The 12,899-nt window shown below is 41.8% G+C and overlaps 1 protein-coding gene across 1 annotated transcript; it reads right to left on the bottom strand.

Moving 5' to 3' along the window:
- Positions 1 to 209: 209 nt before the first annotated feature.
- pdgfrl (platelet-derived growth factor receptor-like) lies at positions 210 to 6,612 on the bottom strand. The gene is made up of 6 exons (XM_083915072.1): positions 6,415 to 6,612; positions 5,387 to 5,660; positions 5,149 to 5,300; positions 3,870 to 4,163; positions 3,216 to 3,352; positions 210 to 556 (listed from the first exon to the last, which is right to left on the bottom strand). The coding sequence occupies exons 1-6, from the start codon at positions 6,467 to 6,469 to the stop codon at positions 368 to 370; spliced, it is 1,101 nt and encodes a 366-aa protein (XP_083771198.1). The 5' UTR covers positions 6,470 to 6,612; the 3' UTR covers positions 210 to 367.
- Between the last annotated feature and the right edge of the window lie 6,287 nt (positions 6,613 to 12,899).

Here is a 12,899-nt window from a genome sequence, read left to right on the forward strand (position 1 = left end):
TTCTGCAACTTTTTGCAGTTTGAGAGTCTATATTAAAGCCACACCCCTGATGAGCATCTCATGAAGAATGTCTAACAGTGGACTTTTGTCTCATCAGTGTTCCCACAGATGTTCAGTAGATGTGAGGCCTGGTCGACTGGGGAAGAAAAGCCATACAGGTCACTCCAAAAAAAGTGAAACAATATTTATGAATGAACTCTTCAACAAAAGATGTAGCAAATCTTTATTTTGTTATCAATATCTGCGATTTAAAAATTCACCCATTTATATGTATGTACATGTCAACTTCATCGGGTCTCACTGGTCGGTGTGTTCCGTTCTAACTCGACACACTCAGATCAAAAACAAGAGGCTCTGAAAGGCGGGGCTATTTGGAGATGATGTTGGTCGTCACAATTGTCTCACCGTGCTGGTTCTTGGCTTTACAGATGTAGTTTCCAAAGTCGATGGTCTCCAGGTCTTCTAGAGTCATGACGCTCTGGGAGACCCGCGTGGTGTGGCTCATACCTCTGTTGACCAGCCTCCAAGATGTTTGGATGTGAACTGGACGGCGGTCCTTAAACAAAGATTTACCACTATTATGTTGGTGACAACCAGGGCACCCAACAGTTATGTGAATCACACAATTCACCATGGTTTACCGACAGACTTTTAAACCCCCCCATCACTTTAAAAAGGTTTTTCCTTCTTGTTATGCCCTCACTTGAATGTTTGAGCGTCAGTGTGCAGAATGATGTATGTGCAGAGTTTTTCTCTTTCATCAGCTGAAGGGGAAATGTTTCACTGTGCTCATGTTAATGAGTTTAACACCTGGATGCACCATCACAACTAGTTTGGAAGCCAAATATACAGCCTACATGGATGTAAGAGCACAGCTTTCAGTGGAGGAGACCTTGTGTCCTGCAGCTAAACTTTTGAAATGAAAAATATTCATATATTGATTAAGGGTACATATTTTTCTTTCAACATCGGGGGACGGCCTCCCCCAGAGAGTTTTGAGTGAAAAACACTGAGATTAGATAGTGGATTTTTCTAATTTGTGATGAAAATGTAAAGGAACACACAGGAGACTCCTTAAAATATATAAATAATAATGACTTAAAGCAACCTATTTTTTGATTAGGGGCATGTCAGTTAGATGAATCATCATCACACGTTCTTTCGGTTTACAATTCACATGGCCGAAAGGGAAAGCGTGAGACTCAAAAGCTTATCTAGCCCCGCCCCCGTTACCCACAGAAAACATTATCTTCATCATACTATTTTTCTTGTGTCCTTTGACAGAACGTGTTTCAACAGCAGGCTGTAGTCAGAGCTGCCGTCCAGCTTTAGACAGCCAATCAGACACAGTGTCTACATTAGTCCATCATGAGTGAGCAACAGTCCCGTCTTTTTGCCTGTCATGTTTTCTCTTTTAATCATCCCTCTCTTCTGCAGCTTTCTCTGCGCTCAGCTTCGCCATACCCTCCCTGGTTGTGGCTCCATCCGCTCACATCCTGGCCACATAGTCATGGTTTTTGGAGATCTCAGAGCTGCATTACATTACAGTAACCGCAAAAGTCTGTCATAGCTGACAGACTAGAAGTCCCGCCCCTATACCCATCCAACCAATCAGGAGTTGATCACAGATCATCCCATTTTTATAGCATCAAATGACTGAAACCAAACTTATCAGAAAAAATGAACGCTGAACAAACAACGTGATGGAAAATGTCACTTTAATGTGTTCTTTGATTTTTTTAGTTCGGCCATGTCCATTCGCTAACATGCAGGGGGTGGGACTTGTGAGCTATACTGCAGCCAGCCACCAGGGGGCGATACAGATGTTTCAGCTTCACTTTCACAAAGTTGTCAAGCCGCCCATCTTTATATACACGCTATCACCGTGGAGACTGGAGAGTGCCTTCAGAATAATAATGTGGGTTTTTTTTCAGTAATTATAAATTCTCTAACGATGGATTGTGTTTTTATTTCATAATGGGTTTAACTGCATTAATCCTCAAAGGATGCTATAAAAACTCAAAATTATAGTTAAATGTGCCACTTTATTATTTCATGAGTCTTTAAATCATGGATTAATTATTTCTCTTCAGAACAATAATATCAAAAAGTTAAATGCATTTTTAATATCATTTTGCAAATCCACTAAGACAATTATCGAGTGGTTCAACAAATGGTCATTTTAAATCCCTTCATTTATAATACCCTACTAATAGCATCATTTAATTGTAGTTTGATTACTCCCCGTACAGATTTAGTGTGACATTTTAATATGCATTAATTGTCCATTGTGTAGGATTGAGTGGGATCTATTGGCAGAAATGGATTATTAATAATTATATTTTCTAAAGTGTATAATTACCTGAAAATAGGAATCCTTGTGTTTTTGTTACCTTAGAGTGAACCGTTTATGTCTACAAACATACATAGTAGTATACGGTGAATAGAGTCCGCCATGTTGCACCCACGGTTGTTTCTACAGTAGCTCAGAACGGAAAACACTGGCTCCAGACAGGGCCATGTGCAACCGCAGGTGCCACTAAATCCTTCACACTGGACCTATTATATTATATATTTACTGTCAGAATATTATGGGAAAAGTCAAAAAATAATTAAAAAACTAACTTAACTTAAACAAAAGTTATTATTAAAGTTATTAAAAATAAATGTAATTTAAAGTATATTTAACGTATCCTTCTAAAAGGGTACATTCAAATAGATGTCATTTAGTTCAACTTCAATTTACTATATATATGTAATATATAATTCTGCAATAATTAAAATGCTACTTCACTTTATATATGAAAAGTGTACTTACTGTAAGTTTATTTTGAACTGTATGTAAGTGTACTTTTGAAAATCATTTGTAATGCACTTAATATGCTTTTTGAAGTGTACACATTTGATAAAAAAAAGTGCACTTTAATGTAAATAACTTTAATGTAAGTTCATTTTCAGATATATTTCAGTGAAAAGCTATACTCCATTATTACTAAACGTATAGCGGTAATTTAGTATACTTATGGGTATAAGTGTTCAAGTCCTTGGTAGTACACCGTTAGTATGATTTATTAAAGTGTACTTTCATTTTAAGTATATTTACAAATAGTGCACTTAAATATAACTTTTACTGCTGTTTACAAAATTGAAATCTCTTTTGGGACAAATAAAGTGAAGTGTCCTGACATGTGAACACAGTTTTGTTGTCGTCCTACCTGCCCAGGATAAGACCAGGTGAAGCTCACGTCCACCTCTGGCTCCCCCAGCACTGTGCAGGTGACGTTGACGTTGTCTCCTCCTCCCGCAGACTCTGGAGAGGCTTCAAGGCTCACAAACGGTGCCCCACTAGGAACTGTCAACAAGAAACAGTGATGTACATATTTATAACATTTATAGATGAAAGCTCAGTGGCCTTTAAAGAGTTAAACCTCCGTCATCTGTTTCTTTCCATCTGCCAGTCAAACTTGCCATGGCAGCTTCATTCTACCTTAACCACACACAGTTTCCATTTCATGAATTCACCTCTCATCCTCCTCCCATTAGAAAATCCAGACTGTTTCAATTTCAGAGGGCAAGCGTCCACATAAACCCAACTCAGCAGCGAGGAGGATATTGACATCTGTGAAATACAACCTTCTCCTGAAAACTAGTGGAGCAAAGTAACCAGCGCTTGATTCATGACTTTGTGTAAAAGCCTCTCACGATGGATGTTGGGGCTTTTAATCAAAAAAGTGACAAGTAACACGGTGGTGTCCGACAGTTGAAGGTGTAAGAAGAATGGTTAGTGATCGTGCACTTGGATCAGATTCAGCACCGACATGTGTCACTGTATTTATGGCCGTGTTAGAGTGTGACAGCTGCATCCTTACCCTCCACATAGAGGAGCTGGTACTTTGTGGAGATCTGAGGTGTGCCTTTGGTCGCAGCCTTGCAATAGAAGACCCCCTGATGTTCTGGGCTGGGGTTCTGCAGGACGAAGCCCTTGGTGGGGTCATAGGTCACCTGCGTCCCATTGGCTGGGATCTCCTCCGGAGGGACTTCTCTGTGCAGGGACACCTTGGCCTGGGGGTCGGTCACACGGCAGGGCACCACAGCGGGCCGGTCCGGGCGCAGGTATACGATCTCAAAGTGGATGGCAGAAGGGACGAAGAGGTTGTCTTTGTCTGTTTAGAGGGACAGATGTGTGGCGTCAAACAGGTGCAGGTGTGCAAAATAGAGCTACGGTCGGGCCCAAAAATCAGTCTTGCACCCTTCATGAGTCCTGATCCGATTCAAAATGTCACACTGTAAAGATTACTATGATATTATCACATTACAAGCGAGTCAACTTAAGTCTTTCCAGTGCATCAGCAGACATTTGTGACGCGTCTTCTTGATTGTTCAGCACAGCCCAAAAACTGTCACATGCTATATTAAATAGAGAGTGTATAACATTTGGTCACACACAGTGGTACACAGCCCATATATTATTAATGACATTACATTATAAGGTCTGCTTTTAAAATATTAAAATAAAACAGTGAAAATGTGAAATTTGACTGAAACCAACTAGATTCAAATTACGGCCCGGGAAGACAGGTATGTGCAGAGAATCAAAGCTCTAACGTAAAACCAAGACACTGAGCTGAAAGACGGTAAAACAGTCCAGGGCGGTACATCATCAGGTGGTAATTCCCTGTGAGTCCATCACTGTGAGTGACAACTTAGATTACACGGTCGTTTGATCCATTGTTAATCTTAAATCAGTGCAGGGAGTAAAGGGAGGCTTCACTTAAATGTGGGCTCTCAACCTGGCAACCTTATTTCTACAACTGCAATGCCTTATTACGGATCCTATTACTGATGATATAGCATGAATCAATATCACATGTATGTATTATAACGATCCTTTAACCAAATGATATCCTGTGCTCTTTGTAAATAGCTGTTTTTGCTCATTTCCATCTTTCTTCAGTTGAGATGTTATTGTTGTAGACAGACTGCTTTATTGACTCTATTGTTCTTGGTGTCTCAGTGTGATGAGATGTGTCGTATGATGAAAATCTTACTGTGTTTGTTTGGAACACTGGACCAAACAAACGTCCCTGCGTGGGATAATAAAGTTGAATCTCAATTTTAGTAGGACGTGCTCTGTATCCCATGAATCACCTGTGAAATAGACGTATGAGACGTAGGTGCGCTCGTGGTCCTTCTCACACTCTGTGCCGTCACACACGACCACCCAGCAGCTGTAGAGCCCCGTGTCAGCAGCAGAGGGCGACTCCAGGATCAGCTGGCTGTATTTGTCACTCTGCTTGATGCTGGAGGCGGGAAACAAAAACTTAAGACTTTCACGTTCACATCAACACGTAGCATGACATACAGCTGATGTTTGTGTGATCAGCACCTGAGGCGTGAGTCATTAAAGGTGTCCAGGTAGGTCGGGTAAGACCACTCGATAGAACTGCCTTTACAGCGCAGCTCGATGTTCTTCCCAGGAGTCAAAGCTGTACTCTGGCCCAGGCGCAGGAAGCGTCCCTTATCTAAAACCTGGGTCAACAGGGACTGACCTTTCCCTCCTCCCTCTTTTAGTTTGGGGTGTCGCACCTTCACTCGCTTCCCTCCTGGACGGATGCGGTTCTCTCCTACATCTTTTCTTCGCTTAACTTGCTGGCAGGCACCTGAATACACAGAGGGTGGGAGGCTGAGTTAGAGGCAAAAATAATAAAAATACAACAAAGATTAGTCGGAAAATCATCTGTAACTGTAGACCAGAGCTCAGTATGCCCATCTAGAGAGCTACTCTTTGGGTTTCCACCAGCTGTGACAACAGGAAGTGTGAAATAATACTGAGACAAAATGTCCAGAACCCAGCCTCTCTTACTGCTGCACGCTCTGCCATTCTCAGTGGGATCAGAACATATGAACCATTGAAGACGAGGAACAAATGAACAGTCTGTGGTGTAGACTTCCAGGCTTTGTTGTTTTATTCTTCTGTGCAGCATTAATGAGAACTCTGAGGAAAGGTCAGCAGTAAAGGCCAGTTAATTAGAAACGCCTGCTGCACGCCTCAGATGCAGCTGCTTTGAGTTGGTCTGCAAACATTCTTTGCAAAAACTCACGACACTCTTACAACTCTTATGCAAACTTTTGCAATTTACATGCATTATATACGACTCAAATATAGCAGATAAGTTGCAGTGTACGCCTGAAGATAGACAAAATGATTGACAAATGATGTCAATGTGTTTGTCTTTGTCTTATGTGAATAAGATTGACTTCCATTCTACGCCCACCACACAAGTGACACCCCAACCTCAGATTACCTAATCCTCCCGCTACCTTCAGGTTACACTCCATGTTCTTGTGATTAAAATAACAGGCATTTTGCTTCAATCATAAATCTTTCGAGACATATGTGGAGACTTTACTCACCATTTTGGAGCTCCACCCAGAGCAGCGCCAGAGAAAGCACAACCCAGAGCTTCATGGTGCGCTGATGGGGTGGTCTGCTCTGTGGGTCCGGAGAGATCAGGGAGGTTTGGTGAGGGGCTCAGTGGGAACTCTGCAGGCTCCAGTCGCCGTGTTCAGATTTCCAGCTCCATCTTCACAGACTGAGGGGAAAAGGGAAATCACTTCAGAGCCCTTCTGTTTCCTCCCTCTCCTCAGACCTGAGAGCAGAAACACAGGCTCTGGGGCCCTCTGCTGGATCTGAGTGTAGTCACAGTGCTTTTTAAAGGGTGGCTCCGCATCAAACTATACTATAAAGCAAGAATCTCTTTCAGTCAGTCTGTCTGTCTGTGAGTGAGTGTGCCTGTCTCCAGAACTTTCCGTCCAATCTTCTTCACACTTGTTGGGTGCATCACCAAGTGTGGAGTGCAGTATCAAATTTGGTGCAATATGGCCAGATGGTGGCGCTATAACAATGAACTTTATGTTATGGCCTGTAACTTTTGAACTCAAGAGTCAGAAACTGGGGGTGCAGACGAATCTATCAATTCATCCATCCATCTTCAGCCGCTTGTCCCTATCGGGTTCGCAGAGGGCTGGAGCCGATCCGAGCTGACATCGGGCATGAGGCGGGGTAAACCCTGGACAGGACTCCGGTCTATCACAGGGCACATAGAGACGAACAGAGACAGACAACCATTCACACTCACGTTCACACCTACGGGCAATTTAGAGTCACCAATGAAACTAACACGTGCGTGTCTTTGGCCTGTGGGAAGAAGCCGGAGAACCCGAAGAGAACCCATGCAGACACAGGGAGAACATGCAAACTGCACACAGAAGGGCCCCAGCCTGGACTCGAACTAGGAGCCCTCTTGCTGTGAGGCGACAGTGCTAACCACCACATCACTGTGTCGCCCACTCTATCAATTCAGTTCAGTTCAATTCAACTTTTATTTACAGTGCCAAATCATAGCAAAAAGTTATCTCAAGAAACTTTACATACAGAGTAGGTAGAGACCACACTCTGTGACTTATTTATGATTTACAGAGACCCAACAAATCCCCCATGAGCAGCAACATGTCGCACTAGCTATAATACAAGTAGTAGTAATTATTGTAGTTATTATATTCAGCATTAATCCAGCAATCTTGTCCACACAGATTATCTAATCCTCCTGCTACCTTCAGGCTACACTCCAAGTTCTTGTGATTAAAATAACAGGCATTGTGCTTCAATCATAAATCTTTCGTCGTAATGTATTAGTTGATAGATATTTTGTACAAATAATATGAAATAGCCCGGTCCCAGTTAGAAAATGAGACCCTCCTAAATTATGGCAGGTGTATTGGGCGGGACTCAATGAAAATGTTACTGAGAAAAAACACAAGAGATGCTAAATAACCAAAAGTTTACACAAAACAACCAAAAATTACCACAAGGACACAAAAACGGACTATAAGGAAGCAAAACGACCACAAAGAGATGCTAAAGGACTAAAAATAGACACAAAATGACAATATAGACACAAAATGACAACAGAGAAACATAACATTGCTAAAAAAAGATGCAAAACGACCACAAAAAGATGCAAAATGAGTAAAAACAGATGCAAAACAATAAAGACATACAAGACAACTGAAAATGGATGTAAAATGACCACATAGAAAATCGTCTAAAATAAGAGCAAAATGACCACAAAGAGACCCAAATGACCACACAAAGACTAAAAAAGGACTCTTTGAATTCTCTGAATGTCTGGTTCCTATGTAGACAGACCGGGGGGCCTCTCCTATGAATGTGCCCAGGGGCCCATTGTCTCTTAATCCGTCCATGCAAAGAAAGGCCTGGTTTGCAAATGTCTAAGAGCTGAGAACAGGTTTCACAGGAGAATCGTTTGTTCCCTCTCTATCCTTGTTCCTTGCACCATGAAGATGAATCTGCTTCTGGATGTACAAAACGTTAATAACTCCATAAACAATTTCAAGTCCCGGCGAAGGGAAACAGCAGGTTAGTAAAAAAAAGAAAAAAGACAGAAAAAGAAGCAAAGACGGTAGGAAACACAGGTGTGATGGAGGGCTGTGCAAATGGGTTCAATTATATTATACAATCATTTAAGAATTAGTTTGTGCTCATTTTATAAATATGTCACCTCATTATTGGTTTATTACAGTTTTTTTTGATTGCTTTGACCTGGTTGAAGAAACTGGTAACCTCTCAGTCTTAATCATCACTCTCTCAGCAGACCAAAAGACACCTCTTGCAAATGAGTTAACCCATTGTCATTGTTTCGACACACTTCCCACTGCACCCTTTTGCACATCAGTTAACGCAGATGTCATTCAAGCAGTCCAAACTCCACTGCTTTAGCTGTGGTAACCAAACAGAACATATATGTTCCCATCTCTTAGACACTTCTTGACCAGTTTGAAATCACTGAAGCACCTGTTTGACACTGCTTCACACAACTTTTCCATTTGCAATCAGTCTGCAGGCTTCCTCCATACTCTCCATTTTTAAATCCTATAGAGGAATTCTTCAGTGCATGGAGATGGAAGGTTTACGATCATCGCCCCTATGACCAGATGCCCTTGATGGATGCAATGACCGCTGCTGCCCAAGATATAGATGCAGAGGCATGCCAAGGCTGGATCAGGCATGCAAGAAGATTTTTCCCTGGGTGCATCGCAAGAGAAAATATTGAGTACGATGTAGATGAGGCCATGTGGCCCATTCGTCAAGAGAGAATTGACTTGAAGAGATTTTTTTCTTTATTGTACAGAATTTTCATTTTCATTTTCCTTATGTCTTACACAGAGATGGATTTTTATACTATATATGTGGTTTCTGTTGGAATATTTCATTTCTTAGCCACAATCTCAAAAAAAAAAGAAGAAAATGCAGACTGCATTCAATAAAATTTGAAAAATCATTGTATTTGATTCTGGATCTATTTTTTGCAAGAAAGCAAATTGGCACTGATATGTAAGCTGCTGAGCAGTAATGCAGCACTGATTCACATTGAGAGCTGAATGTTGTATTTTGATGCCCCTTGTCTAATGACTGATTGGAAGCGCTTATGCACTTGTGTGAAAGTTGTGTTGTTTGAGGGCAAAATTTGCTTTTGGTGCATATTTTAAATGTTTTGGCGGAGGTAGAGCCTTTTGCAGGCAAAATTAGTCATTTTGACCGTTGGTGCCACTGTTTAGGCCTTTGCATTAACAGTTTTGAAAAATGTGGATTTTGAGTCGACTACTGCGTCAAAGCAATCAAAAAATATATAAATATGTCGTGGTCACGTGCTGGATCCCTGCTAAGCTGCATTTGATCCAACTGTCAAAAACTAACACATGGCATTGTTCCTGCAGTGGCTGAAACAGAAAAAAAGTCCCGTATCTGGCGGTATAACGTTGGTCATGAGTGGTGCAATCATATTGAACGTTTATACTTGTTATTTCAATAGATGCATCATTTACAAATATTCTACATATCCGGGATCACTTTCCTCTGTGGCAATGAAGTTTGGTGAAGGTCAGCGGTGGACTGTTGGAGCTCTGCGGGACTCGAGCTCAGAACGGCCCTCAGCGTTCCGCGTTCTGTCTCCAGGTGCGTCATTCGATCAAACTGATCATCATTCAAACCAAAACCTCTGAATCATTCAAACCAAAACCGCTGAAAAAATCACACGATTTCTACTTTCACTCGACGATTTCTCTAAAAAAGAAACTTCAACAGACGACTTTTTGCACACTGACCTCTACTTAAGACCTCTTGTCACTGACAGAAGGACTTTTTTCGACAGAGACGTAAGCTTTATACACCTTTTGAATCCGTGTTTTTTTTTTAATGTATTTTTCTATTGAGACTTTATGAATCCCAATAATTCACAGATGTGGTTGACCTTATTGGCATTATTTACAATTCTCAGTGTGAATGAATCAAACAGAACTATCAAACTTTGACTGATTTGTGTCCAAGTTTAAAGAATAATTTTATAAAAGAATTTAATAGGACCATCCGTTTCATCTGTTGAACAGAGAGCATGCTGAGGTTTATTAGGCCTAATATAAATATTTGTATGGTGTCCTGGTGATATAGGCCCACATAGGCCATAAGTGACGCAAGCAATAATATTTCACCCTTGTTATTTCAATGGTGGTATAATTCAAAAATATTCTACATATTTGGGATAATGTTTATTGAGTCTTTGAGCAGTTAAAATGCAGTCAGTAATGTCTCAGTAAACTGTACTCTGTAGCCTATACTGAGGCTGCAGTCGGTGCTCATGGACTTGATTTTGTGTCAAAGGATAGAGTAACAGGGTCCATATGTGCCCTCACATCAGTGCTGACCTTAGACCTATGGGGACCCCTCCTCATTGTGACATCTACGCACTGACCCAATGTATGCATTGCACATATCAGTTAAGACTAAAAAGAGGCCTATTAGCACCAACATGTTCCCCCTAACCTGTATGGTGTTTCTCAAGGTCTTTTGCCTAACATGGTAGAGGTTTGATGCGTATTTTAGTGTTATGTGGTCATGGGAAATGGCTGAATTTCACCTGTGTCCATGTGTGAGATGGCAGAATATATAACAGATACAACAGGACCAACAACAATATGATGCACAAGGCCACAATATGGTAGAAAAGCATTCATTACAATTAAGAGAGAGACAAACGGAGCGCAGTTTAAACAAAATGTTCACAAAAAATCCTCCCAAAAAGGGCAAAACTTGTAGTAACAGTAAATCATCAGTTAGTTTGGAAAAATACAGGATAAACACTTTTATACTATAAACACTTTTATACTATATATACTATATATACTACTATACTATACTTTTACTTTCTTTTGCTTGTGTATAATTTAATGCATGGCAATTATTTGTAGTATCATTGCACCGCGGTACTGATCCTTTCAATTCAATACGTGATGTGATGACTTCCACAAAGTCATTATGATAGAGCAGTCCATGGTGTTAATGTGATATGGAGCAGTGGTCTGAGGAATGTATTTGTTTGTACCTTCAGATGGACCAACGCAACAAGTGGATCAAAGCTTTTGTTACAAACCCCAAGCAGCCCAGCATCCCTCGGCCCACCCTACGTAGGATTCCAGCGCCAGCCTCCCAGAGTGGCTCCCCACCTGTCACTGACCCTGGCTCCTCAACTGGAGCCAGGGTCAGTGCCAGGCGCCAGAACTCAACACAGCGGCAGAGCTTGCTGGACGTAAGTGTGACCCTGGCTCCTACCAGGCTGTGACCCTGGCTGCCTTAAAATGTGTAGCTTCATAGATAGATAGAGATTCAGAGATAGATAGAGTACTTTATTATAGCAGTCCAAGGTGTGTTAACATGTTGTATTTTTTTTTACTTCAGATGGCACTCAATGCTCCAAAGCCCTTGTGGAACCACCCTAAACCACAATGGATTAAGAACATGGAGCTGATGGAGGTTAGAGACCAGTCTTGGGGCGGGCGCAAGAGAGCTGCTGAGCCTGCAGGTGAGTATGACCGTGGCTTCTTCACTAAGGTCCGGACAAGACCTCGCTCTCCCTTCTACAGGCATTTCTACAGCTTTTCCCCGTTTCCTTCACCTCGTGGCCCCACACTGGATGAAGGCCCTGACCTGAAGCCAAAGGAAACAAGCCCCCCTAAAGCCCCTGAGGCACCCAGGGAACTGCTGTCATCAAGCCCTGAGCCAAAATGGGTGAAGAACATGCGGCTTCTGATAGAGAAGACAGACCCGTGTAGCAGTAGGGGGCGCAAAAGAGCCGCAGGCACTGCAGGTAAGTCTGACCCTGGCTACAAGCGCGACACCCCAGCTGTCTCGGACCGTGGCTCCCCACGTGGTCTCTCTCGTGGAATCACCCCAAGTTCCCCCAAAGGTATCCCTCCGAACTCACAGACCCCAAAGTCAAAGGAGGAACACTGGAACTGTGTGGCGTCAGGTATTCCCACAAAAATCACCCATAAAAAGCTGCAGAGTCCGAGCTCCACTTTCTAACCTCAGCCACACAGTGAGTCTTTGAAAGCAGGCCCCTCCAGAAGACCTGATCAAAGCAGTGTGTGTATGCCAATATGGAGCGGCTCTGACCAGAAGTGGGTGCAGACCGTGAAGCGTGTCATGAAGGTGAGAAACCAGTGTAGCAACAGGTGGAGTGTACTGACCAGCAGGTGAGACTGCAGGTAAGTCAGGTACAGTATGCACCTTTAACTAGATTTTTAAATGTTTTAATTGTTACTGGGTTTTCTCATGAAATTGCACTAAACTGAAAAAAAAATAGAAAATAAGAAAAAACAAGTTGAAGAGGTAAAAAAAATATATAAATATATATATATAGCAAGGGGCTACAACCTAATCCCCAAACCAAACCTGTTTAGACCCCAACACAATGATTCTATTTAAGTTAAATAATAATAAATAAATAAATTGATAAATATACAGACGTAAAAGGAGAAGAAAA

Source organism: Echiichthys vipera (assembly GCF_963691815.1).
Source record: "Echiichthys vipera genome assembly, chromosome: 6".
In the NCBI taxonomy this organism is placed as follows: domain Eukaryota; kingdom Metazoa; phylum Chordata; class Actinopteri; order Perciformes; family Trachinidae; genus Echiichthys; species Echiichthys vipera.